Source organism: Scyliorhinus torazame, chromosome 16 (genome assembly GCF_047496885.1).
Source record: "Scyliorhinus torazame isolate Kashiwa2021f chromosome 16, sScyTor2.1, whole genome shotgun sequence".
Lineage (NCBI taxonomy): Eukaryota > Metazoa > Chordata > Chondrichthyes > Carcharhiniformes > Scyliorhinidae > Scyliorhinus > Scyliorhinus torazame.
In genome coordinates, this window is record NC_092722.1 from 69,342,860 (window position 1) to 69,367,304 (window position 24,445).

General features: G+C 56.6%; 1 protein-coding gene across 1 annotated transcript in view; it reads left to right on the top strand.

Annotated features, from left to right (window-relative positions):
- Positions 1-407: 407 nt before the first annotated feature.
- Positions 408-24,445, top strand: part of LOC140392865 (alpha-2-macroglobulin-like) — a 305,968-nt gene continuing 281,930 nt past the window's right edge. Inside the window, exon 1 of the mRNA XM_072478608.1 lies at positions 408-518. Within this exon, the coding sequence (XP_072334709.1) occupies positions 463-518 (56 nt within the window). The 5' untranslated portion in view covers positions 408-462. The remainder of the gene's footprint in view (positions 519-24,445) is intronic.

Sequence of the window (24,445 nt, forward strand, 5' to 3'; positions counted from 1 at the left end):
CTGTGCGGAGTCTGCACGTTCTCTCCGTGTCAGCGTGGGTTTCCTCCAGGTGCTCCGGTTTCCTCCCACAGTCCAAAGATGTGCAGGTTAGGTGGATTGGCCATAATAAATTGCCCATAGTGTCCAAAAAGGTTGGGTAGGGTTACTGGGTTATGGGGCAGGGATAGGGTAGAGGTGTGGGCTTAAGTGGGGTGCTCTTTCTAAGGGCTAGTGCAGACTCGATGGGCCGAATGGCCTCCTTCTGCACTGTAAATTCAATGTAAATACCCATTCTCTCTGCTGCCAAGTTAAACAGTAACCTGAGTTTGCGTTCTGTAAACAGGAGGATCTTAGTGTTTACTGAGTGGGCTCAGAGCTGATGTTGAAATGTTGTCCAGTGACCTTGTCAAACTTCTTTAACAGGGGGTGTTCGGGGGTTGAGAGGCTCAGTCTGTCGGGGGCTCAGGGAGAGTGAGCAGCAACATGCAGGCTTGGGGAATTCTCGTCTGCCTCATGCTCACAGCAGTGAGAGCAGGAGGGTGAGTATTGGGTATGGGGGGAGTGGGTGAGAGAGACTGGTTAGACAGAGACTGGAGGATAGAACATAGAGTGCAGAAGGAGGCCATTCGGCCCATCGAGTCTGCACCGACCCACTTAAGCCCTCACTTCCACCCTATCCCCGGAACCCAATAACCCCTCCTAACCTTCTTGGTCACTAAGGGCAATTTAGCATGGCCAATCCACCTAACCTGCACGTCTTTGGACTGTGGGAGGAAACCGGAGCACCTTGGGAGAAAGTGCAGACTCCGCACAGACAGTGACCCAGCGGAGAATCGAACCTGGGACCCTGGCGCTGTGAAGCCACAGTGCTATTCACTTGTGCTACTGTGCTGCCCTATAGAGAAAGAGAGAGACTGGGGCGAGGGAGACTGGGCGGAGAGAGACTGTGAAGAGAGAGAAGGAGGGTGAGAGACTGGGACAGAGAGAGAGACACTGGGGGACAGAGAGAGAGAGAGACTGGGGGACAGAGAGAGAGAATGGGGACAGATTGACTGGGGGACAGAGAGAGAGGGAGAGACTGGGGGCTCAGATAGAAAGAGAGACTGGGAGACAGCGAGAGCGAGACTGGGGGTCAGAGAGAGGGAGAGACTGGGGGACAGAGAGAGAGAGAGACTGGGGAACCGAGAGAGAAAGAGACTGGGGGACAGAGAGAGAAAGAGATTGGGGGACAGAGAGAGAGAGAGAGAGAGAGACTGGGGGACAGAGAGAAAGAGTGACTGGGGGTCAGAGAGAGGGAGAGACTGGGGGACAGAGAGAGAGGGGGACTGGGGGACTGAGAGAGAAAGAGACTGGGAGGGATAGAGAGAGAGAGACTGGGGGTCAGAGAGAGGAAGAGACTGGGGGACAGAGAGAGAGAGAGACTGGGGGACTGAGAGAGAAAGAGACTGGGGGACAGAGAGAGAAAGAGATTGGGGAACAGAGAGAGAGAGAGAGACTGGGGGACAGAGAGAAAGAGTGACTGGGGGTCAGAGAGAGGGAGAGACTGGGGGACAGAGAGAGTGAGGGACTGGGGGACAGAGAGAGAGAGACTGGGGACAGAGAGAGGGAGAAACTGGGGATAGAGAGAGAGACTGGGGACAGAGAGAGGGAGAGACTGGGGGACAGAGAAAGAGCAATTGGTGGACAGAGAGATAGCGATTGGGACAGAGGGAGAGTGACTCGAGGGCAGAGAGAGAGACTGGGGACAGAGAGAGAGAGACTGCGTGTCAGAGAGAGAGAGACTGGGGAACAGAGAGAGAGACTGTGGGACAGAGAGAGAGAATGGGGATAGAGAGAGAGAGAGAATGGGAACAGAGAGAGAGAGACTGGGGTCAGAGAGAGAGAGAGACTGGGGGACAGAGAAAGAGCAATTGGTGAACAGAGATAGAGAGACTGGGGGACAGAGAGATAAAGACTGGGGACGGAGAGAGAGAGAGACTGGGGTCGGAGAGAGAAAGAGACTGGGGGACAGAGAGAGGGAGAGACTGGGGGACAGAGAGAGAGACTGGGGACAGAGAGAGAGACTGGGGACAGAGAGAGGGAGAGACTGGGGGACAGAGAAAGAGCAATTGGTGGACAGAGAGAAAGCGATTGAGACAGAGGGAGAGTGACTCGAGGGCAGAGAGAGAGAGACTGGTGACAGAGAGAGAGACTACGTGTCAGAGAGAGAGAGACTGGGGAACAGAGAGAGAGACTGGGGGACAGAGAGAGAGAATGGGGATAGAGAGAGAGAGAATGGGGACAGAGAGAGAGGGACTGGGTCTGAGAGAGACAGACTGGGGGACAGAGAAAGAGCAATTGGTGGACAGAGAGAGGAAGAGACTGGGGGACAGAGAGAGAGAGAAAGAGAGACTGGGGGGACAGAGAAAGGAAAAGACTGTCATGATATGCAGACACACACATAATGATATACAGACAAGCAGCGAATGGCCACAGAGAACAGGACATGACCAATAAGCAGACAGGACACTCAGGGATGGGATCTGACTATAAATGACACGAGGCACTCACACTCCGCCTCTTTCCACTGATGAACATCTAGAGAGTCAGTCAAGGGTGTTGTTACAATCTCACACCTCCACCACGTGGCTAAGAGCTAGTCTGGTTTAGTCAGACAGAGTAACCACACTTAAGTTAGCAGAGTCGAACTCACAGAGAACTGTGCTAACTGTGCTATTAGTTCAATAAACCTGAGCGAACTAACTTCAAGGTCCGGAGTATTTTTCTGACCTAAGCTGCACCAGTTGCAGCCAGTGTTAGACCAGTGTACTGATGCACGATCAATGACCACTAAAGCGAGGTTGTAGTCCAACTGAAGGCTTTCATAGGCTAGATGTTTCCCCCAGCAGCTCAGGTACAAGTTGAAGGCTGCTGGGGCGGCACGGGCTCTTATACCCCGCTTAGCAGGGCGGAGCTACCATACATCTTAACAAATAGAAAGCATACAGTTTCCACCAATGGTGCTCCAGCATACTGTTGCTCTTTTTAGCCTTAGTTTTATTAGCTCTGATTATGTCACCTTTGCTCACGAGTCGCCAGGTATCTTTCTGATACCGCCACGTGGTTCAAGCTCGAGTTATGATTAATAAGTCAGCACACCGCTTAGTAAGATTGAAATCAACGGTCATTTATTATATACAACAATTAATGCTTACACAATAATCCTACTATCTATATAGAAACCTACCACTACTGGCCAATACTTAACTTTAGGAAGGGCCCACCAGGTCAGGGAAACAAAGCGCTTATCGAATTGGATCTGGCCCGCGGGATTCAAAAAGGCTGATACGGGTCGATGGCTAGGAGTCTTTATCGGGTAGCGATCGCTGGAGTCAAACTTACAGTTTCTGGTCGATGTTCTTGCGAAGGTCTCGAGAAGGAGAAGAAGGGAGAGAGAGAGCGATCTGAACTTGGCCCCTCACTTTATAGGGCCCAGGGGCTTCCCGCCTCTTGGGGCGGCACTTGACCCTGAGTCCCAAGTGATTGGATCTGTCCCCAATCACTGGGTTCGATATGTCCGATAACGGGGCGATTCCTCGATCGTGGGGTGGTCGTTCACCTGTCTTTGTTTCGGCCACTGCAGGCGCCGACAGGTCTGGCCCGGTATTCAATTGCTAATATGTTGCAATTGTTCCCGGGGATAGCCGATTAAATTGCAGATGTCTGGGTTGATGGGCTGTTAATAGCCCTGAGTATCGATCTGGGCCGACTTCCCCAGAGCCGAATACGCTATTCTGTCTGCAGCTGCTTTGGCTTTTCCAATCAGCCTTTTCGGTTAGCCATTTTAAATCGGGTTTTGGCCAAATTAATAGGGAATCAGCCATTTCAGGTGGCTACAATACCATGTACCGTAATACCTCTAATACCACATTCATTCCCTGTTAAAAAAGAGAGTCCGGCGGGGGTGGTGGCCTGATACTACAAACATGGCAACGTGGTAGAATTAGTTATGGAGGTACCGTAATACCTCCGTACAGCGTTTTGTAACTATTTACAATTCTGATAACTATTTACAATTGATGATTTAAATTGACAGTTTACAATTTCAAATGAAGCAATCAGTCGATCCTGGTCGTCCTCTGTGATCGTCGAAGCTTCGGTGGCGACTCAGGTGGAGGCTCGGGCGCCTGTGACTCCGGGAGCGTGGCTTCGATCTCCGTGGCAGCTTTGACACCCCTAGACGGCGCTGGTGGGGAAAACGGTTGACCTGGGAAGGGTCGCCTGCGGGGTGCATCGGTGGGTGGGGGGGCCTAGACGGGGCCGGTGGAAGGACCGATCCACCTGTAAGGTGCCGTGGTGGAGGGGAGGGTGGGACTGGTGGCTAGGGCGTACGTGGGGCTCCGGCGGGCGCCAGGTCTCGTAGGGAGACCGTATCTTGTCGGCCGTCGGTGTACGCCACGTAGGCGTACTGGGGGTTAGCATGGAGCAGATGGACCCTCTCGACCAACGGGTCCAACTTGTGCGCCCGCACGTGTTTTCAGAGCAGGATGGGTCTGGGTGCTGCCAGCCAGGTCGGGAGCGAGGTCCCAGAGGAGGACTTCCTGGGGAAGACAAGGAGACGTTGGTGAGGTGTCTGGTTGGTGTTAGACCAGTGTACCTAACACGACAGAGACTAGGCCATAGAGAGAGACAGAGACTGGGGGACAGAGAGAGAGAGACTGGGGATAGAGAGAGAGAGAGAGAGTCTGGGGGACAGAGATTGGGGAGGAGAGAGAGAGAGAGAGAGTGACTGGGAACAGGCACTGGGGAGGCGAGAGAGAGAGAGAGACTGGGGGACAGAGACCGAGATGAGAGAGAGAGACTGGGGAGGAGAGAGAGAGACTGGGGGACAGAGACTGGGGAGGAGAGAGAGAGACTGGGGAGGAGAGAGAGGGACTGGGGGACAGAGACCAAGAGGAGAGAGACTGGGGAGGAGAGAGAGAGACTGGGGGACAGAGACTGGGGAGGAGAGAGAGAGACTGGGGGACAGAGACTGGGGAGGAGAGAGAGAGACTGGGGGACAGAGACTGGGGATTAGAGAGAGAGAGAGACTGGTGGACAGAGACCGAGTGGAGAGAGAGAGTGGGTGATGCGCAATCAATTACTCTCAAGACACGGTGAGTCATAACTAATAGGCTTTCATCTGCTAGAACTATTGCCCGGCAGCTTCGATACAGAAAGTGAAGGCTGCTGGGACGGCATCGGTTCTTATACTCCACCTCTCAGGGCGGAGCTAAGTACATCAGCCAATAGTAGACTCCTGGGTCTAGCCAATGGTCATCCACCTCTCAGGTACCGCAATACCTGGTATCACCACATTCACCCCCTGTTAAAAAAAGAGCCCGGCGGGGTGATGGCCAGCGTTAATGTCGCCTTTCGCATGGTAGGACCAGGTATTGAGGTGCCGTGATGTCGAGGGTAATAGCAAAGCGTTCATGGTGCAGCAATCAGTCGATCGGGTGGCCTGGTCGTCCTTCTGGAGCATCTGGGCTTCGGTGGTGATCCTGATGGGGGTCCCGGTGGTTGCGATTCCGGGAACGTGGTGTCGTCCTCCCAGGCAGCTTTGTCACCCCTAGGCGGCGCTGTTGGGGCGAAAAGTGGGCAGGACGGGGAGGGCGCCTGTAGGGGGCATCGCCGCTTGTTCGGGACGAGGCAGGGGTGGCGGGAGTACTGACCCTCCGTTCAGGTGTTGCGGGGAGGGTGGGGGTGGGGGCACTGGTGCAGGGGCACATGGGGCTCCTGCGGGCGCCAGGTCCCGAAGGGAGACCGTGTCTTGGCGGCCGCCCGGGAACGCCACATAGGCGTACTGGGGGTTGCCGTGCAGCAGGTGGACCCTCTCGACCAACGGGTCCGACTTGTGCGCCCTCACATGTTTCCGAAGCAGGATGGGTCCGGGTGTCGCCTGCCAGGTTGGGAACGAGGTCCCGGAGGAGGACTTCCTGGGGAAAACAAGGAGACGTTCATGAGGTGTCTGATTTGTGGTCGTACAGAGCAGCGACCGGATGGAATGAAGGGCGACCGGGAGGACTTCCTGCCAGCGGGAGACTGTGAGATTCCTGGACCGCAGGGCCAGCAGGACGGTCTTCCAGACTGTTCCGTTCTCCCTCTCTACCTGCCCGTTTCCCCGGGGGTTGTAACTGGTCGTCCTGCTCGAGGCGATGCCTTTGCTGAGCAGGAATTGACGCAGTTCGTCATTCATAAAGGAGGACCACCTATCACTGTGAATGTAAGCGGGGAAACCGAACAGTGTAAAGATACCCTGGAGGGCCTTGATGACGGTGGTTGTGGTCATGTCGGGGCAGGGGATGGCGAATGGGAACCGGGAGTACTCGTCAATCACGTTCAGGAAGTACGTGTTGCGGTCGGTGGAGGGGAGGGGGCCTTTGAAGTCCACGCTGAGGCGTTCAAAGGGACAGGAAGCCTTTATCAGATGCGCTCTCTCTGGTCGGGAGAAGTGCGGTTTACACTCCGCGCAGATTTGGCAGTCCCTGGTGACGGACCTGACCTCCTCGATGGAGGAGGGCAGGTTGCGGGTCTTGATAAAATGACAGAGACGGGTGACCCCAGGGTGGCAGAGGTCCTCGTGGAGGGATTGGAGCGGTTCATTTGTGCGGTGGCACAAGTGCCGCAGGACAGGGCATCAGGAGGCTCGTTCAGCTTCCCGGGATGGTACAAGATCTGTAATTGTAGGTGGAGTGTTCGATCCTCCACCGCAGGATCTTGTCGTCCTTAATCTTGCCCCGCTGTGCATTATCAAACATGAAAGCAACCGACCGTTGGTCCGTGAGGAGAGTGAATCTCCTGCCGGCCAGGTAATGCCTCCAGTGTCGCACAGCTTCTACTATGGCCTGGGCCTCCTTTTCGACCGAGGAGTGGCGAATTTCGGAAGCATGGAGAGTGCGGGAGAAGAAAACATAGAATTTAACATAGAATTTTCAGTGCAGAAGGAGGCCATTCAGCCCGAGTCTGCACCGGCTCTTGGAAAGAGCACCATACCCAAGGTCAACACCTCCACCCTATCCCCATAACCCAGTAACCCCACCCAACATTCAGGGCAATTTTGGACACTAAGGGCAATTTATCATGGCCAATCCACCTAACCTGCAAGCCACGGGCCTGCCCGCCTAGTTGAAGGTGGCCGCCAGAGCTACGTCGGACGCATCGCTCTCGACCTGGAAGGGGAGGGACTCGTCGATGACGCACATCGTGGCTTTAGCAATGTCTGCCTTGATGCGGCAGAAGGCCTGGCGGGCCTCCGTCGACAGGGGGAAGGTTGTGGACTGGATCAGGGGTCGAGCCTTGTCGGCGTAATTGGGGACCCACTGAGCATAATAGCTGAAGAAGCCGAGGCAGCGCTTTAGGGCCTTGGGGCAGTGAGGGAGGGGGAACTCCATGAGGGGGCGCATGCGCTCAGGGTCGGGCCTATGACTCCACTTTGCACCACGTAGCCCAGAATGGCTAGACGGTCGGTGCTAAACACGCATTTATCCTTATTGTAAGTCAGATTAAGGATATTCGCGGTCTGGAGACATTTTCAGAGATTGGTGTCGTGGTCCTGCTGGTCATGGCCGCAGATGGTGACGTTATCAAGAACGGGAACGTTGCGTGTAAGCCGTACCGGTCAACCATTCGGTCCATCTCTCGTTGGAAGACCGAGACCCCGTTCGTGACACCGAAGGGAACCCTTAAAAAGTGATAGAGCCGCCCATCTGCTTCGAAGGCAGTGTACTTGCGGTCACTAGTGCGGAGGGGTAGCTGGTGGTAGGCAGACTTGAGATCCACCGTGGAGAAAACCTTGTATTGCGCAATCCTGTTCACCAGGTCGGCTATACGGGGGAGAGAGTACACATCCAGCTGCGTAAACCTGTTGATGGTCTAGCTGTAGTCAATGACCATCCTATGTTTCTCCCCGGTCTTTACCACCACAACTTGAGCCCTCCAGGGGCTGTTGCTTGCTTCGATGACCCCTTCCCTCAGCAGCCTTTGGACCTCTGACCTGATGAAGGTCCGGTCCTGGGCACTGTACCGTCTGCTCCTGGTGGCGACGGGTTTGCAATCCGGGGTGAGGTTCACAACAGGGAAGGCGGGTCGACCTTAAGGGTCACGAGACCGCAAACAGTAAGGGGGGGTATAGGGCCGCCAAATTTAAAGGTCAGGCTTTGCAGATGGCACTGGAAATCCAGCCCAAGGAGGGTGGCTGAGCAGAGGTGTGGCAGGACGTACAGGTGGAAATTGTGGCATTCCCTGCCTTGGACAGTGAGGTTCGCTAGGCAGAACTCCTTTATCTCCACCGCATGTGACCCGGAAGCCAGGGAGATCCTCTGGTTTACGGGATGGGTGACAAGAGAACAGCGCCTTCCCGTGTCGGGGTGAACAAAGCTCTCCGTGCTCCCGGAGTCGATCAAGCACGACGTCACGTGGCCGTTGATGGAGATCGTCGTTGTAGCTTTCGCAAGCGTCCGGGGCCGACTCTGGTCCAGAGTTACTGAGGTCAGCTGCAGTAATGGAGTGTTCGAGTTCTGGTCAGGCAGCGTGTAGTCAGCTGTGCTGGGGGCCTGAGGCCCCATCCAAGATAGCGTCAGCCATGGGTCGCACATGGAGTCCGGGGAAAAAGAAGATGGTGGCGGCGAGGGACAGAATGGCGGCGTCCACCCGTCCAGCGTGGTGGCCGGGAGGCAAAATGGCCGCGGCCGCAGATCGCACGCGGCCTGAGGATAGGGGGGTGACGGCGGGCTTTGAAGGGCCGGGGCCTGAAATGGGGGCTGCCGATAGTCGCTGGAGACCGCGGCCACGGCGTAGGCCTGGCAGACCCCGACATAGTGGCCCCTCTTGCCGCACCCTTTGCAGGTGGCGGTGCGGGCCGGGCAGCGCGGGCGGGGATGATTCGCCTGCCCGCAGAAGAAACAGCATTGTCCGGTGGTGGTAGCGGGCCGTCTCGCCGCACAGGCTTGCGGGGTCAGGGGGAAGATCTGAGGGGCTGCCGCAGAGGGGTGCCACGCAGCCCAGGGGGCCGTCGTGCGCCCAGGAGCAAAAGCCAGTGCGCTTTTATACGCAACGTCCATGGACCCCGCCAGGGCCCGTGCCTCAGTCAGTCCAAGAGTGTCCATTTCTAGGAGCCTGCGGCAGATGTCGGGGGAAATCATACCTGCCACAAAAGCATCCCTGATCAAAAGTTCTGTGTGCTCGTTCCCCGAAACTGGCGAGCAGCCACAGTTTCGGCCCAGTACCAGCAGTGCTCGGTAGAAGCCTTCCAACGTTTCCTCGGGGCTTTGCCTCCTAGTCGCCAGCAGGTGACGAGCGTAGACCTGGTTCACAGGGTGGATCTAGTGTCCTTCTAGCAGCTTGATCGCCGCAGAATAATTCTCCGCCTCCTCGATCAGAGGGTAGATCCCACGGCTGACCCGTGAGCGTAGAAGGTGCATTTTTTGTCTTTCCGTGGGGGTGTCGGCGGCCGTGTCGAGGTAGCCCTTAAAGCACGCCAGCCAATGTTTGAAGATAGCAGCAGAGTTGTCCGCGTGGGGGCTGAGCTGAAGGCACTCTGGTTTGACACAGAGATCCATCCCTTCACTGAAGTTGTAGCAGATTAAATTGATGCGCAATCAATTACTCTCAAGACACGGTGAATCATAACTAATAGGCTTTAATCTGCTAGAACTGTTCCCCAGCAGCTTCGATACAGAAAGTGAAGGCTGCTGGGATGGCATTGGTTCTTATACTCCACCTCTCAGGGCGGAGCTATGTACATCAGCCAATGGTAGGCTCCTGGGTCCAGCCAATGGTCATCCACCTCTCAGGTACCGCAATACCTGGTATCACCACAGTGGGACAGAGACAGGTGAAGAGAGAGAGAGAGAGACTGGGGAGGAGAGAGATAGAGAGATAGTCTGGGGAGGAGAGAGAGACTGGGGGACAGAGACCGAGAGGAGAGAGAGATACTGGAGACAGAGACTGGGGGGGACAGAGAGAGAGACTGGGGGACAGAGAGAGGGAGAGACTGGGGGACAGAGCGAAAGAGACTTTGGGACAGAGAGAGAGAGAGAGACTGGGGGATAGAGAGAGGGAGACTGGGGGACAGAGAGGAAGAGAGACTGGGGGACAGAGAGAGGGAGGGACGGGACAGAGAGAGTGGGGGACAGAGAGAGAGAGAGACTGGGGGACAGAGGGAGAGAGAGACTGGGGGACAGAGAGAGGGAGGGACGGGACAGAGAGAGTGGGGGACAGAGAGAGAGAGACTGGGGGACAGAGGGAGAGAGAGACTGGGGGACAGAGAGAGAGAGAGAGAGACTGGGGGACAGAGAGAGAGAGAGAGACTGGGGGACAGAGAGGGAGAGACTTGGGGACAGAGAGAGAGAGAGACTGGGGTCAGAGAGAGAGAGAAAGAGACTGGGGGACAGAGAGAGAGACTGGGGACAGAGAGAGAGAGACTGGGGGATAGAGTGAGAGAGAGGCTGGCGGACAGCGAGAGAGACTGGGGGACAGAGAGAGAGAGAGAGACTGCGGAGAGAGAGAGAGACTGGGGGACAGAGAGATGGAAACTGGGGGACAGAGAGAGAGAGACTGGGGTCAGAGAAGGAGGGAGAGAGACTGGGGGACAGAGAGAGAGACTGGGGACAGAGAGAGAGACTGGGGGACAGAGAGGAAGAGAGACTGGGGGACAGAGAGAGGGAGAGACGGGACAGAGAGGGAGAGAGACTGGGGGACAGAGAGAGAGACTGGGGACAGAGAGAGAGAGACTGGGGGACAGAGTGAGAGAGAGACTGGCGGACGGAGAGAGAGAGAGAGACTGGGGGACGGAGAGAGAGAGACTGGGGACAGAGAGAGAGAGACTGGGGGACAGAGGCAGAGAGAGACTGGGGACAGAGAGAGAGACTGGGGGACAGAGAGATGGAAACTGGGGGACAGAGGGAGAGAGACTGTGGGGCAGAGAGAGAGAGAGACTGGGGTCAGAGAGAGAGAGAGACTGGGGACGGAGAGAGAGAGACTGGGGACAGAGAGAGAGAGACTGGGGGACAGAGAGAGATGGACACTGGGGGACAGAGAGAGAGACTGGGGGACAGAGAGAGAGAGAGACTGGGGGACAGAGAGCGATGGAAACTGGGGGACAAAGAGAGAGATACTGGGGGACAGAGAGAGAGAGACTGGGGACAGAGAGAGAGACTGGGGGACAGAGACCGAGAGGAGAGAGAGATACTGGAGACAGAGACTGGGGAGGAGAGAGAGGGAGAGAAACTGGGGGACAGAGAGAGAGAGACTGGTGGACAGAGAGAGAGACTGGGGGACACAGAGAGGGAGAGACGGGGACAGAGCGAAAGAGACTTTGGGACAGAGAGAGAGAGAGAGACTGGGGGACAGAGAGAGGGAGACTGGGGGACAGAGAGGGAGACTGGGGGACAGAGGGAGAGAGCTACTGGGGGACAGAGAGAGATAGAGACTGGGGGACAGAGAGAGAGAGAGAGAGACTGGGGACAGAGAGAGATAGAGAGAGACTGGGGGCAGAGAGCGAGAGAGAGATAGAGACTGGGGGACAGAGAGGGAGAGACTGGGGGACAGAGAGAGCGAGACTGGGGTCAGAGAGAGAGAGAAAGAGACTGGGGGACAGAGAGAGAGACTGGGGGACAGGGAGAGAGCTACTGGGGGACAGAGAGAGATAAAGACTGGGGGACAGAGAGAGAGAGAGAGACTGGGGACAGAGAGAGATAGAGAGAGACTGGGGGCAGAGAGCGAGAGAGAGAGGGAGACTGGGGGACAGAGAGGGAGACTGTGGGACAGAGAGGGAGAGAGACTGGGGGACAGAGAGAGGGAGAGACGGGACAGAGAGAGGGAGAGAGTGGGGACAGAGAGAGAGAGACTGGGGAACAGAGGGAGAGAGCTACTGGTGGACAGAGAGAGATAGAGACTGGGGGACAGAGAGAGACTGGGTACAGAGAGAGATAGAGAGAGACTGGGGGCAGAGAGCGAGAGAGATAGAGACTGGGGTCAGAGAGAGAGAGACTGGGGGACAGAGAGAGAGACTGGGGGACAGAGAGAGAGAGATGGAAACTGGGGGACAGAGAGAGAGAGACTGGGGACAGAGAGAGAGACTGGGGGACAGAGAGATGGAAACTGGGGGACAGAGAGAGAGAGACTGGGGACAGAGAAGAGAGAGACTGGGGTGGGAGAGAGAGAGAGAGACTGGGGGACAGAGAGATGGAAACTGGGGTACAGAGAGAGATAGAGACTGGGGGACAGAGAGAGAGAGAGAGAGAGACTGGGGACAGAGAGAGATAGAGAGAGACTGGGGGCAGAGAGCGAGAGAGAGGTAGAGACTCGGGTCAGAGAGAGAGAGAGAAAGAGAGACTGGGGGACAGAGAGAGAGACTGGGGGACAGAGAGCGATGGAAACTGCGGGACAGAGAGAGAGACTGGGGGACAGAGAGAGAGACTGGGGACAGAGAGAGAGACTGTGGGACAGAGACAGAGAGAGAGACTGGGGGACAGAGAGAGATGGAAACTGGGGGACAGAGAAAGAGAGACTGGGGGACAGAGAGAGAGAGACTGCGGGACAGAGAGAGAGAGAGAGACTGGGGGACAGAGAGAGATGGAAACTGGGGGACAGAGAGAGAGACTGGGGGACAGAGAGAGAGAGAGAGAGACTGGGGGACAGAGAGAGATGGAAACTGGGGGACAGAGAGAAAGAGACTGGGGACAGAGAGAGAGAGAGACTGGGGTGGGAGAGAGAGAGAGAGACTGGGGGACAGAGAGATGGATACTGGGGGACAGAGAGAGAGAGAGACTGGGGACACATAGAGAGATACTTGGAGACGGAGAGAGACTGGGGGACAGAGAGAGAGAGAGACTGGGGGACGGAGTGAGAGAGACGGGACAGAGAGAGAGAGAGACTGGGGGACAGAGAGAGGGAGAGACTGGGGTCAGAGAGAGAGAGACTGGGAGACAGAGAGAGAGAGAGACACTGGGGTCAGAGAGAGAGACTGGGGGACGGAGAGAGAGAGACTGCGGTCAGAGAGAGAGAGAGACTGGGGGACAGAGAGAGAGAGAGACTGGGGTCAGAGAGAGAGAGAGAGAGACTGGGGGACGGAGAGAGAGAGACGGGACGGAGAGATAGGGAGACTGGGGGACAGAGAGAGAGAGAGACTGGGGACACAGAGAGAGAGACTGGGAGACAGAGAGAGACTGGGGGACAGAGAGTGAGAGAGACTGGGGTCAGAGAGAGAGAGAGAGACTGGGGGACGGAGAGAGAGTGACGGGACAGAGAGAGAGAGAGACTGGGGGACAGAGAGAGGGAGAGACTGGGGTCAGAGAGTGTGGTGATACACCACTGTACTTCCCTAGCATTGTACATAGTTATATAATAGTTGTGTGTAACGTGGCCCTGTAATCCTGTGTATGGTACTGTGTATTGTACTGTAGCTCTGTAGAGGTTCGGTCACCTGTATGTAACCTGACCTGGCCATGGAGAGCTCCACCTTAGCCCCTCCCCCGGGAGTTAAGTATAAGACCCAACTTCTGAGACCGGACCCATTTTGTCTGGGGTCGTCTGTGTCGGGTAAGCTTCCTATGTAGTGTATTAAAGCCTTAGTTAAAGTCTCACATGTCTTTGTGTTTCTTGACGCTTAGTGCATCAGAGAGAAAGAGAGAAACTGGGGGACGGAGAGAGGGAGACTGGGGACAGAGAGAGAGAGACTGGGGGACAGAGAGAGAGAGACTGGGGGACAGAGAGAGAGAGACATTGGGGTCAGAGAGAGAGACTGGGGACGGAGAGAGGGAGACTGGGGACAGAGAGAGAGAGACTGGGGGACAGAGAGAGAGAGACTGGGGGACAGAGAGCGAGACTGGGGCAGAGAGAGAGAGACAGGTGGACAGAGAGAGACTGGGGGACAGAGAGAGGGAGAGAGACTGGGGTCAGAGAGAGAGAGAGACTGGGCGACGGAGAGAGAGAGACGGGACAAAGAGAGAGACTGGGGGACAGAGAGAGATGGAAACTGGGGGACAGAGAAAGAGAGACTGCTGACAGAGAGAGAGCGAGAGACTGGGGGACAGAGAGAGATGGAAACTGGGGGACAGAGAGAGAGAGACTGGGGGACACAGAGAGAGAGACTGGGGGACAGAGAGCGAGACTGGGGCAGAGAGAGAGAGAGAGAGAGACTGGTGGACAGAGAGAGACTAGGGACAGAGAGAGAGATTGACTGGCGGACAGAGAGAGAGACTGGGGACAGAGAGAGAGACTGGGGGACAGAGAGAGATGGAAACTGGGGGACAGAGAGAGAGACTGGGGCAGAGAGAGAGAGAGAGACTGGTGGACAGAGAGAGACTGGGGACAGAGAGAGAGACTAGGGACAGAGAGAGAGAGAGAGAGACTGGGGTCAGAGAGAGAGAGAGAGACTGGCGGACAGAGAGAGAGACGGGGGACAAAGAGAGATGGAAACTTGGGGACAGAGAGAGAGAGACTGAGGGACAGAGAGAGAGACTGGGGCAGAGAGAGTGAGAGAGAGACTGGTGGACAGAGAGAGAGACTGGGGACAGAGAGAGAGAGACTGGGGACAGAGAGAGAGAGACTGGGAGACAGAGAGAGAGACTGGGAGACAGAGAGAGAGAGAGACTGGGGTCAGAGAGAGAGAGAGACTGGGGACAGAGAGAGAGACTGGGGGACAGAGAGAGGGAGAGACGGGTCAGAGAGAGAGAGAGAAACTGCGGGACGGAAAGAGAGAGACTGGGGACACAGAGAGAGAGACTGGGGGACAGAGTGACTGGGGCAGAGAGAAAGAGACTGGTGGATAGAGAGAGTGACTGGGAGACAGAGAGAGACTGGGGTCAGCGAGAGAGACTGGGGGACGGAGAGAGAGAGACTGGGGACAGAGGGAAAGAGACTGGGAGACACAGAGACACAGAGAGAGAGAGACGGGGACAGAGAGAGAGACTGGGGCAGAGAGAGAGAGACTAGTGGACAGAGAGAGAGACTGGGGACAGAGAGATAGAGACTGGGAGACAGAGAGAGAGAGAGACTGGGGTCAGAGAGAGAAAGAGAGAGACTGGGGGACTGAGAGAGAGAGAGACTGGGGGACAGAGAGAGAGAGAGACTGGGGGACGGAGAGAGAGAGACTGGGGACAGAGGGAAAGAGACTGGGAGACACAGAGACACAGAGAGAGAGAGACGGGGACAGAGAGAGAGACTGGGGCAGAGAGAGAGAGACTAGTGGACAGAAAGAGAGACTGGGGACAGAGAGAGAGAGACTGGGAGACAGAGAGAGAGAGAGACTGGGGTCAGAGAGAGAAAGAGAGAGACTGGGGGACTGAGAGAGAGAGAGACTGGGGGACAGAGAGAGAGAGAGACTGGGGGACTGAGAGAGAGAGAATGGGGAAAGAGAGAGAGAGAGGGAGACTGTGTGATGCACGATCAGTTGACAAAGACTAGAGTTGGATACACCTGAGGCTTTATTGCTCTAAGATGTGTGGCCTCCCACTGCAGCTGGCGAAATGGCTGCTGAATGGAGGACACGCATATTTATACTCCGCCTACCGGGTGGAGCCAGCAGGCAGGGACTACCGGCGAACCTGGAGTACAGGTCGTACCATACATCACCGAATAAAAGTGTAACAGTAGTTTACCACATTCACCCCCTGTTAAAATTGAGTCCGGCGGGGGTGGTGGAGAACTATATACAGCAATGAATTTATGTTTACAGTATTTGATCAGAAAAAAAATGTCTTTTGAAGTCCGGCGGACCAGTTAGAGGTTTAACCGGTCCAATGCGTTGAAGTTCCGCTGGGAGCGACGTAGCGGTGGCGGCGATGTCGATGCTGGCCCGATGTTCGGTGACTCCGGGAACGTGACAAAATCATCTTCATCCTCAGGCGTGGGCAGGGGAAGGATGGGTGGTCCTAGTGGGGTTAATGCTGGGAGCGCCGGGGGAGGGGAGGGTGGCGCCGGGCCGGTGGAGGGTGTGTGTGTGGAACCTGCTGGTGTCAGGTCCCTGAGGGAGACAGTATCCTGGCAGACATCGGGGTAGGCATACTGGGGGTTTGCATGGAGCAATTGCACCCTCTCCACCAACGGGTCCGCCTTGTGGTGTTAGACGTGCCTACGGAGCAGGACTGGTTCTGGAGCTGCGAGCCAAGTCGGGAGCGACACCCCGGATGTGGACTTCCTGCGGAAGGCAAAAAGACGTTCATGGGGTGTGTTAGTGGCGGTGCACAGCAGTGGCCGAATGGACTGGAGTGCATCAGGGAGGACCTCCTGCAAGCGAGTGGATGGGAGGTTCCTGGACCATAGGGCCAGTTGGACGGCCCTCCAGACCGTCCCGTTCTCTCACTCTACCTGCCCGTTTCCCCGGGGATTATAGCTGGTCGTCCTGCTGGAGGCGATACCCCTGCTGAGCAGGAACTGACGCAGCTCATCACTCATGAATGAGGAACTCATGTCACTGTGGATGTAGGCGGGGAAACCGAACAGAGCGAAGATAGTGTTTAGGGCTTTGCTAATGGTGGCAGACGTCATATCGGGGCATGGGATGGCGAAGGGGAACCTGGAGTACTCATCGACAACACTGAGAATATACGTGTTTCGGTCGGTGGGGGAGAGGGGCCCTTTGAAATCCACGCTGAGGCGTTCAAAGGGGCGGGAGGTCTTCACCAGGCGCGCACGCTCCGGCCGGTAGAAGTGCGGCTTGCACTCCACACAGACCTGGCAGTCCCTGGTGATTGTCCGTACGTCCTCGATGGAGTAGGGCAGATTGCGAGCCTTGACAAAATGGTACAACCGTGTGACTCCCGGGTGACAAAGGCTGTCGTGACGGGCCTGGAGTTGGTCTACTTGTGCGCTGGCACATGTACCTCGGGATAGGGCGTCTGGGGGCTCGTTGAGTTTGCCGGGGTGATGCACAATCAATTACTCGTGAGACAAGGAGAGTCATACTAATCGGCTTTAATCAGATAGAACTGTACCCAGCAGCTTTGATACAGAAAGTGAAGGCTGCTGGGACGGCATTGATTCTTATACCCCGCCTCTCAGGGCGAAGCTATGTGCATTAGCCAATGGTAGACTCCTAGGTCTAGCCAATGGGCATCCACCTCTCAGGTACTGCAATACCTGGTATTACCACATTCACCCCCTGTTAAAAAAAGGACCCAGCGGGGTGATGGCCAGTGTTACTGTCGCCTTTTGTATGGTAGGACCAGGTATTGCAGGTACCATGATGTCGAGGGTAACAGAGAAAGTTGTTATTGTTTTATGGTGCAGCAATCAGACGATCGGTTGGCCTGGTCATCCTTCTGGAGTGTCTGGGCTTCGGCGATGATCGTGGTGTAGGCCCCGGCGGTTGAGGCTCCGAGTACGTGGCGTCTTCCTCCCTGGCAGCTTCGTCACCCCTAGGCGGCGCTGTTGGGGCGAAAAGTGGGCAGGGGAGGGGCGCCTGTAGGGGGCATCGGTGCCTGCTTGGCGCTGAGTAGGGGCGGCGGCAGTACTGACCCTCTGGTCAGGTGCTGTGGGGAGGGTGGGTGTGGGGGCAATGGTGCGGGTGCGCGTGGGGCTCCGGCGGGCGGCAGGTCCCGAAGGGAGACCGTGTCTTGCCGGCCATCGGGAAAGACCAGCAGGACGTCTTCCAGACCGTTCCGTTCTCCCTCTCTACCTGCCCGTTTCCCCGGGGGTTGTAACTGGTCGTCCTGCTGAAGGCGATGCCTTTGCTGAGCAGGAATTGACGCAGTTCGTCGCTCATGAAGGATGACCCCCCCTATCACTAGGTATGTAGGTGGGGAAACCGAACAGTGTAAAAATACCCTGGAGGGCCTTGATGACGGTGGTCGTGGTCATGTCCGGGCAGGGGATGGCGAATGGGAACCGGGAGTATTCGTCAATCACGTTCAGGAAATACGTGTTGCGGTCGGTGAAGGGGAGGGGGCCCTTGAAGTCCATGCTGAAGCGTTCAAAGGGGCGGGAAGCCTTTATCAGATGCGCTCTCTCTGGCCGGTAGAAGTGCGGTTTGCACTCCGCGCAGACTTGGCAGTCCCTGTTGGCAGTCCTGACCTCCTCGATGGAGGAGGGCAGGTTGCGGGTCTGAACGAAATGGAAGAAACGAGTGACCCCCGGGTGGCAGATGTCCTCATGGAGGGCTCGGAGGCGGCCCACTTGCGCGGTGGCGCAAGTGCCACGGGACAGGGCATCAGGAGGCTCGTTCAGCTTCCCGGGACGGTACAAGATCTCGTAATTGTAGGTGGAGAGTTCTATCCTCCACCGCAAGATCTTGTCGTTCTTAATCTTGCCCCGCTGTGAATTATCGAACATGAAGGCCACCGGCCGTTGGTCCGTGAGGAGAGTGAATCTCCTGCCGGCCAGGTAATGCCTCCAGTGTCGCACAGATTCTACTATGGCCTGGGCCTCCTTTTCGACCGAGGAGTGGCGAATTTCGGAAGCATGGAGAGTGCGAGAGAAGAAAGCCACGGGCCTGCCCACTTGGTTGAGGGTGGCGGCCAGAGCTACGTCGGACGCGTCGCTCTCAACCTGGAAGGGGAGGGACTCGTCGATGGCGTGCATCGTGGCTTTTGCGATGTCCGCTTTGATGCGGCAGAAGGCCTGGCGTCCTCCGTTGACAGGGGGAAGGTTGTGGACTGGATCAGTGGTCGGGCCTTGTCTGCGTAATTAGGGACCCATTGTGCACAGTGGCTAAAGAAGCCGAGGAAGCGCTTTAGGGTCTTGGGGCAGTGAGTGAGGGGGAACTCCATGAGGGGGCGCATGCGTTCAGGGTCGGGGCCTATGACTCTATTTCGCACTACGTAGCCTAGGATGGCTAGACGGTCGGTGCTAAACACGCATTTCTCCTTCTTGTAGGTCAGATTAAGGAGGTTCGCGGTCTGGAGAAATTTTCAGAGATTGGTGTCGTGGTCCTGCTGGTCATGGCCGCAGATGGTGACGTTATCAAGATACGGGAATGTTGCGCGTAAGCCGTACCGGTCAACCATTCGCTCCATCTCAGGCTGGAAGACCGAGACTCCGTTCGTGACACCGAAGGGAACCCTTAAAAATTGGTAGAGCCGCACATCTGCTTCGAAGACAGTGTACTGGTGGTCCCCATGACGGCGGGGCAGCTGGTGGTAGGCAGACTTGAGATCCACCGTGGAGAAGACCTTGTATTGCGCAATCCTGTTTACCAGGTCGGCTATATGGGGGAGAGGGTACGCGTCTAGCTGCGTAAACCGGTTGATGGTCTGGTTATAGTCAATGACCATCCTATGTTTCGCCCCAGTCTTTACCACCACTACTTGAGCCCTCCAGGGGCTGTTGCTTGCTTCGATGACCCCTTCCTTCAGCAGCCTTTGCACCTCGGACCTGATGAAGGTCCAGTCCTGGGCACTGTACCGTCTGCTCCTGGTGGCGACGGGTTTGCAATCCGGGGTGCGGTTCGCAAACAGGGAAGGTTGGTTGACCTTAAGGGTCGCGAGGCCGCAGACAGTAAGGGGGTGTATAGGGCCGCTAAATTTAAAGGTCAGGCTTTGTAGGTGGCACTGGAAATCCAGCCCAAGAAGGGTGGCTGCGCAGAGGTGCGGCAGAACGTATAGGCGGAAATTGCGGAATTCCCTGCCTTGGACAGTGAGGTTCGCTAGGCAGAACCCCTTTATCTCCACTGCGCGTGACCCGGAGGCCAGGGAGATCCGTTGGTTTACGGGATGGCTGACAAGGGAACAACGCCTTACCGTGTCGGGGTGGACGAAGCTTTCCGTGCTCCCGGAGTCCATCAGGCACGACGTCACGTGGCCGTTGATAGCGATCGTTGCGGTGGCTTTCGCTAGCGTCCGGGGCCGACTCTGGCCCAGGGTCACGGAGGCCAGCTGCAGCAAGGGGAATGTCTGGTCAGACAGCGTGGGGTCAGCAGTGCTGGGGGCCTGAGGCCGGTTCCGGGTAATGGAGGCCAGCTGTAGCAAGGAGGAGTTCTGGTCAGGCAGCATGGAGTCGGCGGTGCTGGGGGCGTGAGGCCGGTTCAGGGTAACGGAGGCCAGCTGCAGCAAGGGGGAGTTCTGGTCAGGCAGCGTGGAGTCAGCAGTGCTGGGGGCTTGAGGCCCCATCCAAGATGGCGTCAGCCATGGGTCGCACATGGAGTCCTGGGATACAGAAGATGGTGTCGGCGAGGGACAAAATGGCAGCGCCCATCCACCCAGTGTGGTGGCCGGGGGGCAAAATGGCCACGCCCGTGGGTCGCACGTTGCCTGTGGGTAGGAGGGTGGCGGTGGGCCTTGGACGGCCGGGACCTGGAACAAAGGCTGATGATAGTCGCTGGCGACCGCTGCCACGGCGCGGGCCTGGCAGACTGCGACATAGTGGCCTTTCTTGCCACACCCTTTGCAGGTGACGGTGCGGGCCGGGCAGCGTGTGCGGGGATGATTCGCTTGGCCACAGAAGAAGCAGCGTTGGCCGGCGGTGAAAATGGGCCGTCTAGCGGCGCAGGCCTGCGGGGTTAGCGGGAAAGTCTGGGGGGCTGCCGCGACGGGGTGCCACGCAGCCCAGGGGGGTGCCGTGCGCCCGGGAGCAAAAGCCAGTGCGTTTTTGTACGCAACGTCCATAGACCCTGCCATGGCCCGTGCCTCAGTGAGGCCCAGCGTGTCCATTTCAAGGAGCCTTCTGCGGATGTCGGGAGAAGACATACCTGCCACAAAAGCGTCCCGAATTAAAGGTTCCGTGTGCTCATTCCCCTTGACTGGTGGGCAGCCGCAGTTCCGGCCCAGCACTAGTAGCGCCCGATAAAAGTCCTCCAGTGTTTCTTCAGGGCTCTGCCTCCTCGTTGCCAGCAGGTGACGGGCGTAGACCTGGTTCAGAGGACGGGTGTAATGTCCTTCTAGCAGCGTGATGGCTGCAGCATAATTCTCCGCCTCCTCGATCAGAGGGTAGATTGCAGGGCTGACTCGGGAGCATAGAAGGTGCATCTTCTGCCTTTCCATGGGGGTGTCGGCGGCTGTGTCGATGAAGCCAGCCAGTGCATAAAAATAGCGGCGGAGTTGTCTGCGTGGGGACTGAGCTGAAGGCACTCCGGCTTGATGCGGAGGACCATCCTTTCAGAAGTAATAGCTGATTAAATTGATGCACAATCAATTACTCGTGAGACAAGGAGAGTCATACTAATCGGCTTTAATCAGCTAGAACTGTACCCAGCAGCTTCAATACAGAATGTGAAGGCTGCTGGGACGGCATTGGTTCTTATACCCCGCCTCTCAGGGCGGAGCTATGTACGTTAGCCAATGGTAGACTCCTAGGTCTAGCCAATGGGCATCCACCTCTCAGGTACTGCAATACCTGGTATTATCACACGGGGCGATACAAAATCTCATAATTATAGGTGGAGAGCTCGATCCTCCACCTCAAGACTTTATCGTTTTTGATCTTGCCCTGCTGTGATTTATTTAACATGAAGGCTACCGACCGTTGGTCAGTGAGGAGTGTGAATCTCTAGCCGGCCAGGTAATGCCTCCAATGCCGCACAGCCTGAACAATAGTTTGGGCCTCTTTTTCGATGGATGAGTGCCGAATTTCTGAGGCATGAAGTGTGCGGGAAAAGAATGCCACGGGTCTGCCTGCCTGATTGAGGGTGGCGGCTCGGGCGACGTCCGATGTGTCGCTCTCTACTTGAAAGGACAGTGTCTCATCTACTGCGTGCATCCCGGCCTTGACGATATCGGCTCTGATACGGGCGAAGGCCTGCTGTGCCTCGGCTGCCAGGGGAAAGTGTGTGGACTGTATGAGTGGGCGGGTCTTGTCCGCATAGTTTGGGACCCACTGGCGTAGTATGAGAAGAACCCCAGGCAGCGTTTGAGGGCCTTGGGGCAATGGGAAGGAGGAGCTCCATGAGGGGGCGCATGCGGTCGGGATCGGGCCCCAGAACTCCGTTCTGGACCACATAGCCAAGTATGGCTAAGCGGGTCGTACTAAACACACACTTCTCCTTGTTGTAGGTGAGGTTGAGGAGAGTGGCGGTGTGGAGAAATTTGGCAAGGTTGGCATCGTGGTCCTGCTGATCATGGCCGCAGATGGTGACATTGTCTAGGTACTGGAAGGTGGCCCACAAACCGTACCGGTCGACCATTCGGTCCATCTCTCTTTGGAAGACCGAGACCCCGTTAGTGACGCCGAAGGGAACCTTGAGGAAGTGATAGAGGAGACCCTCCGCCTCAAAAGCAGTGTATGGATGGTCCGATTTACGAATGGGAAGCTGGTGGTAAGCGGATTTGAGGTCTACCGTTGAGAAGATCCGGTACTGTGCAATCTGATTGATCATATCAGATATGCGTTGGACGGGTTACTCGTCGAGCTGCGTGTACCGATTGATGGTCTGGCTGTAGTCCACGACCATTTTGTGTTTCTCCCCAGTTTTAACGACTACCACTTGGGCTCTCCAGGGGCTGTTGTTGGCCTCGATGATGCCTTCCCGAAGCAGCCACTGGACCTCGGACCTGATGAAGGTCCTGTCCTGGGTGCAAAAAGAAAAGGCGGTTCGACCTTTAGGGTCACGAGGGGTGGTAGGGGCCCTCTGAATATGAGGGTTAGGCTCTGGAGATTGCACTGGAACTCCAGGCCGAGTAGTAGAGCAGCGCAGAGGTTAGGGAGGACGTAGAGGCTGAAGCCGCTGAATTCTACGCCCTGGACCGTGAGTGTGACCGTACAGTACCCCCGGATCGCGACGGAATGGGATCCGGAGGCCAGGGAGATTCTTTGGTTGGCGGGATGTACCGTGAGGGAGCAGCGTTTACCGTATCCGGGTGTATGAAGCTTTCGGTGCTCCCGGAGTCCAGCAGGCAAGAGGTCACATGGCCGTTGATTTTCACGCTGGTCGATGCGATGGCCAGGTTGTGCGGATGAGACTGGTCGATCGTCACTGAGGCGAGTCGTGGTCGGTCGTCGCTGGCGTCGGATGATGGGGAGCCTGGGGGGCCCAGGTCCTTGAATGCTGTCGGTGTCCATGCCCCGTGGGGGAGACAAGATGGCGACGCCTGAAGATCCTGTGGGGGACAAAATGGCGGCGCCCATGGGCCGCACGTTGCGGGGGTTGGACAAGATGGCAGCGCTCATGGGCCGCACGTGGACTGAGGGGGAGAAGATGGCGGCGCCCACTGGCCACGCGTAGTTCTGGGAGATGAAGATGGCGGCGGCCATTGTGTGTAGACTAGGGGGGTGGGGGCATTAGCGGCGACTGCGCGGGCCTGGAAAACCGCGGCGAAGTGTCCCCTTTTGCCGCAAGCCTTGCAAAGGGCCGCGCGGGCCGGGCAGCATTTAAAGGGTGCTTCTGCTGGCCACAGAAGTAACATCGGGGACCCCCGAGGTGCGCGGGCTGGCACGTGGCGCAGGTGTATTGGCTGGGTAAGGCCCCCGCTGGGGCGGCCATCTGTGGGGTCCACGATGCGTAGGAGGGGTGGGCCGCATGGCTGGGGGGGGGGTGGGGGTAGGCCTGACTGTTGCACGGGGCGACCGTCATAGAGAGCGCTAGCTTCTTCGTCTCAGGTAGATCGAGCGTGGCCCCTTCTAACAGTCTTTGGCGTATGAGATCCGACCCAATCCCCGTAATGAACACGTCCCACATAAAGAGGTTTGAATGTTCAGTGGCCGTAATGGCCTGACAGTCCCAGTCCCGGATGAGTGGGATTAGGGCCCACCAGACGTCTTCTGTGGACTCACCAGGGAGTTGAGAGCGAGTGGCGAGTACGTGCCTGGCGAAGAGCGTGTTCGTTTTCTGTGCGTAGTTTTCTTTGAGAAGTGCCATGGCGTCGGAGTAGTTCGGGGCGCCCTTGATCAGCGGAAACATGTTGGAGCTCAACCTTGAGTACAGGGTCTGTATCTTCTGAGCCTCCGGAGCAGGAGTGGTCGCTGAGTTGATAAACGCCTTGAAGCAAGCTAGCCAGTGATTAAAGTCTTTTTTGGCATCGCTTGATTGCGGATCCAGCTGCAGGCGATCTGGCTTGATACGGAGGTCCATCTTTTAGAAAATCTTAGAGCAATAAATTGAGGCACGATCAATTGAACAAAGACTAGAGTTGGATACAACTGAGGCTTTATTGCTCTAAGATGTGTGGCCTCCCACAGCATCTGGCGAAATGGCTGCTGAATGGAGGACATCATATTTATACTCCGCCCATTGGGCGGAGCCAGCAGGCAAGGACTACTGGCGAACCTGTAGTACAGGTCCTACCTTACATCACCTAATATAGGTGCAACAGTGGTTTACCACAGAGATGGAGAGACTGGAGCAGAGAGATGGCGGACAGAGAAGGAAAGAAAATGGGACAGAGAGAGAGAGGGAGATACTGGAGTAGAGAGATGTGTCGGGGACAGAGAGATAGAGACAGGAGGAAGAGAGAGAGAGAGAGAGAGAACCTGGAGGAGAGAGACCGGGGGACAGAGAGAGACACTGGAGGAGAGAGAGAGAGGGAGAGACTGGGGACAGAGAGAGAAAGAGAGACTGGAGGAGAGAGAGAGAGAGTAG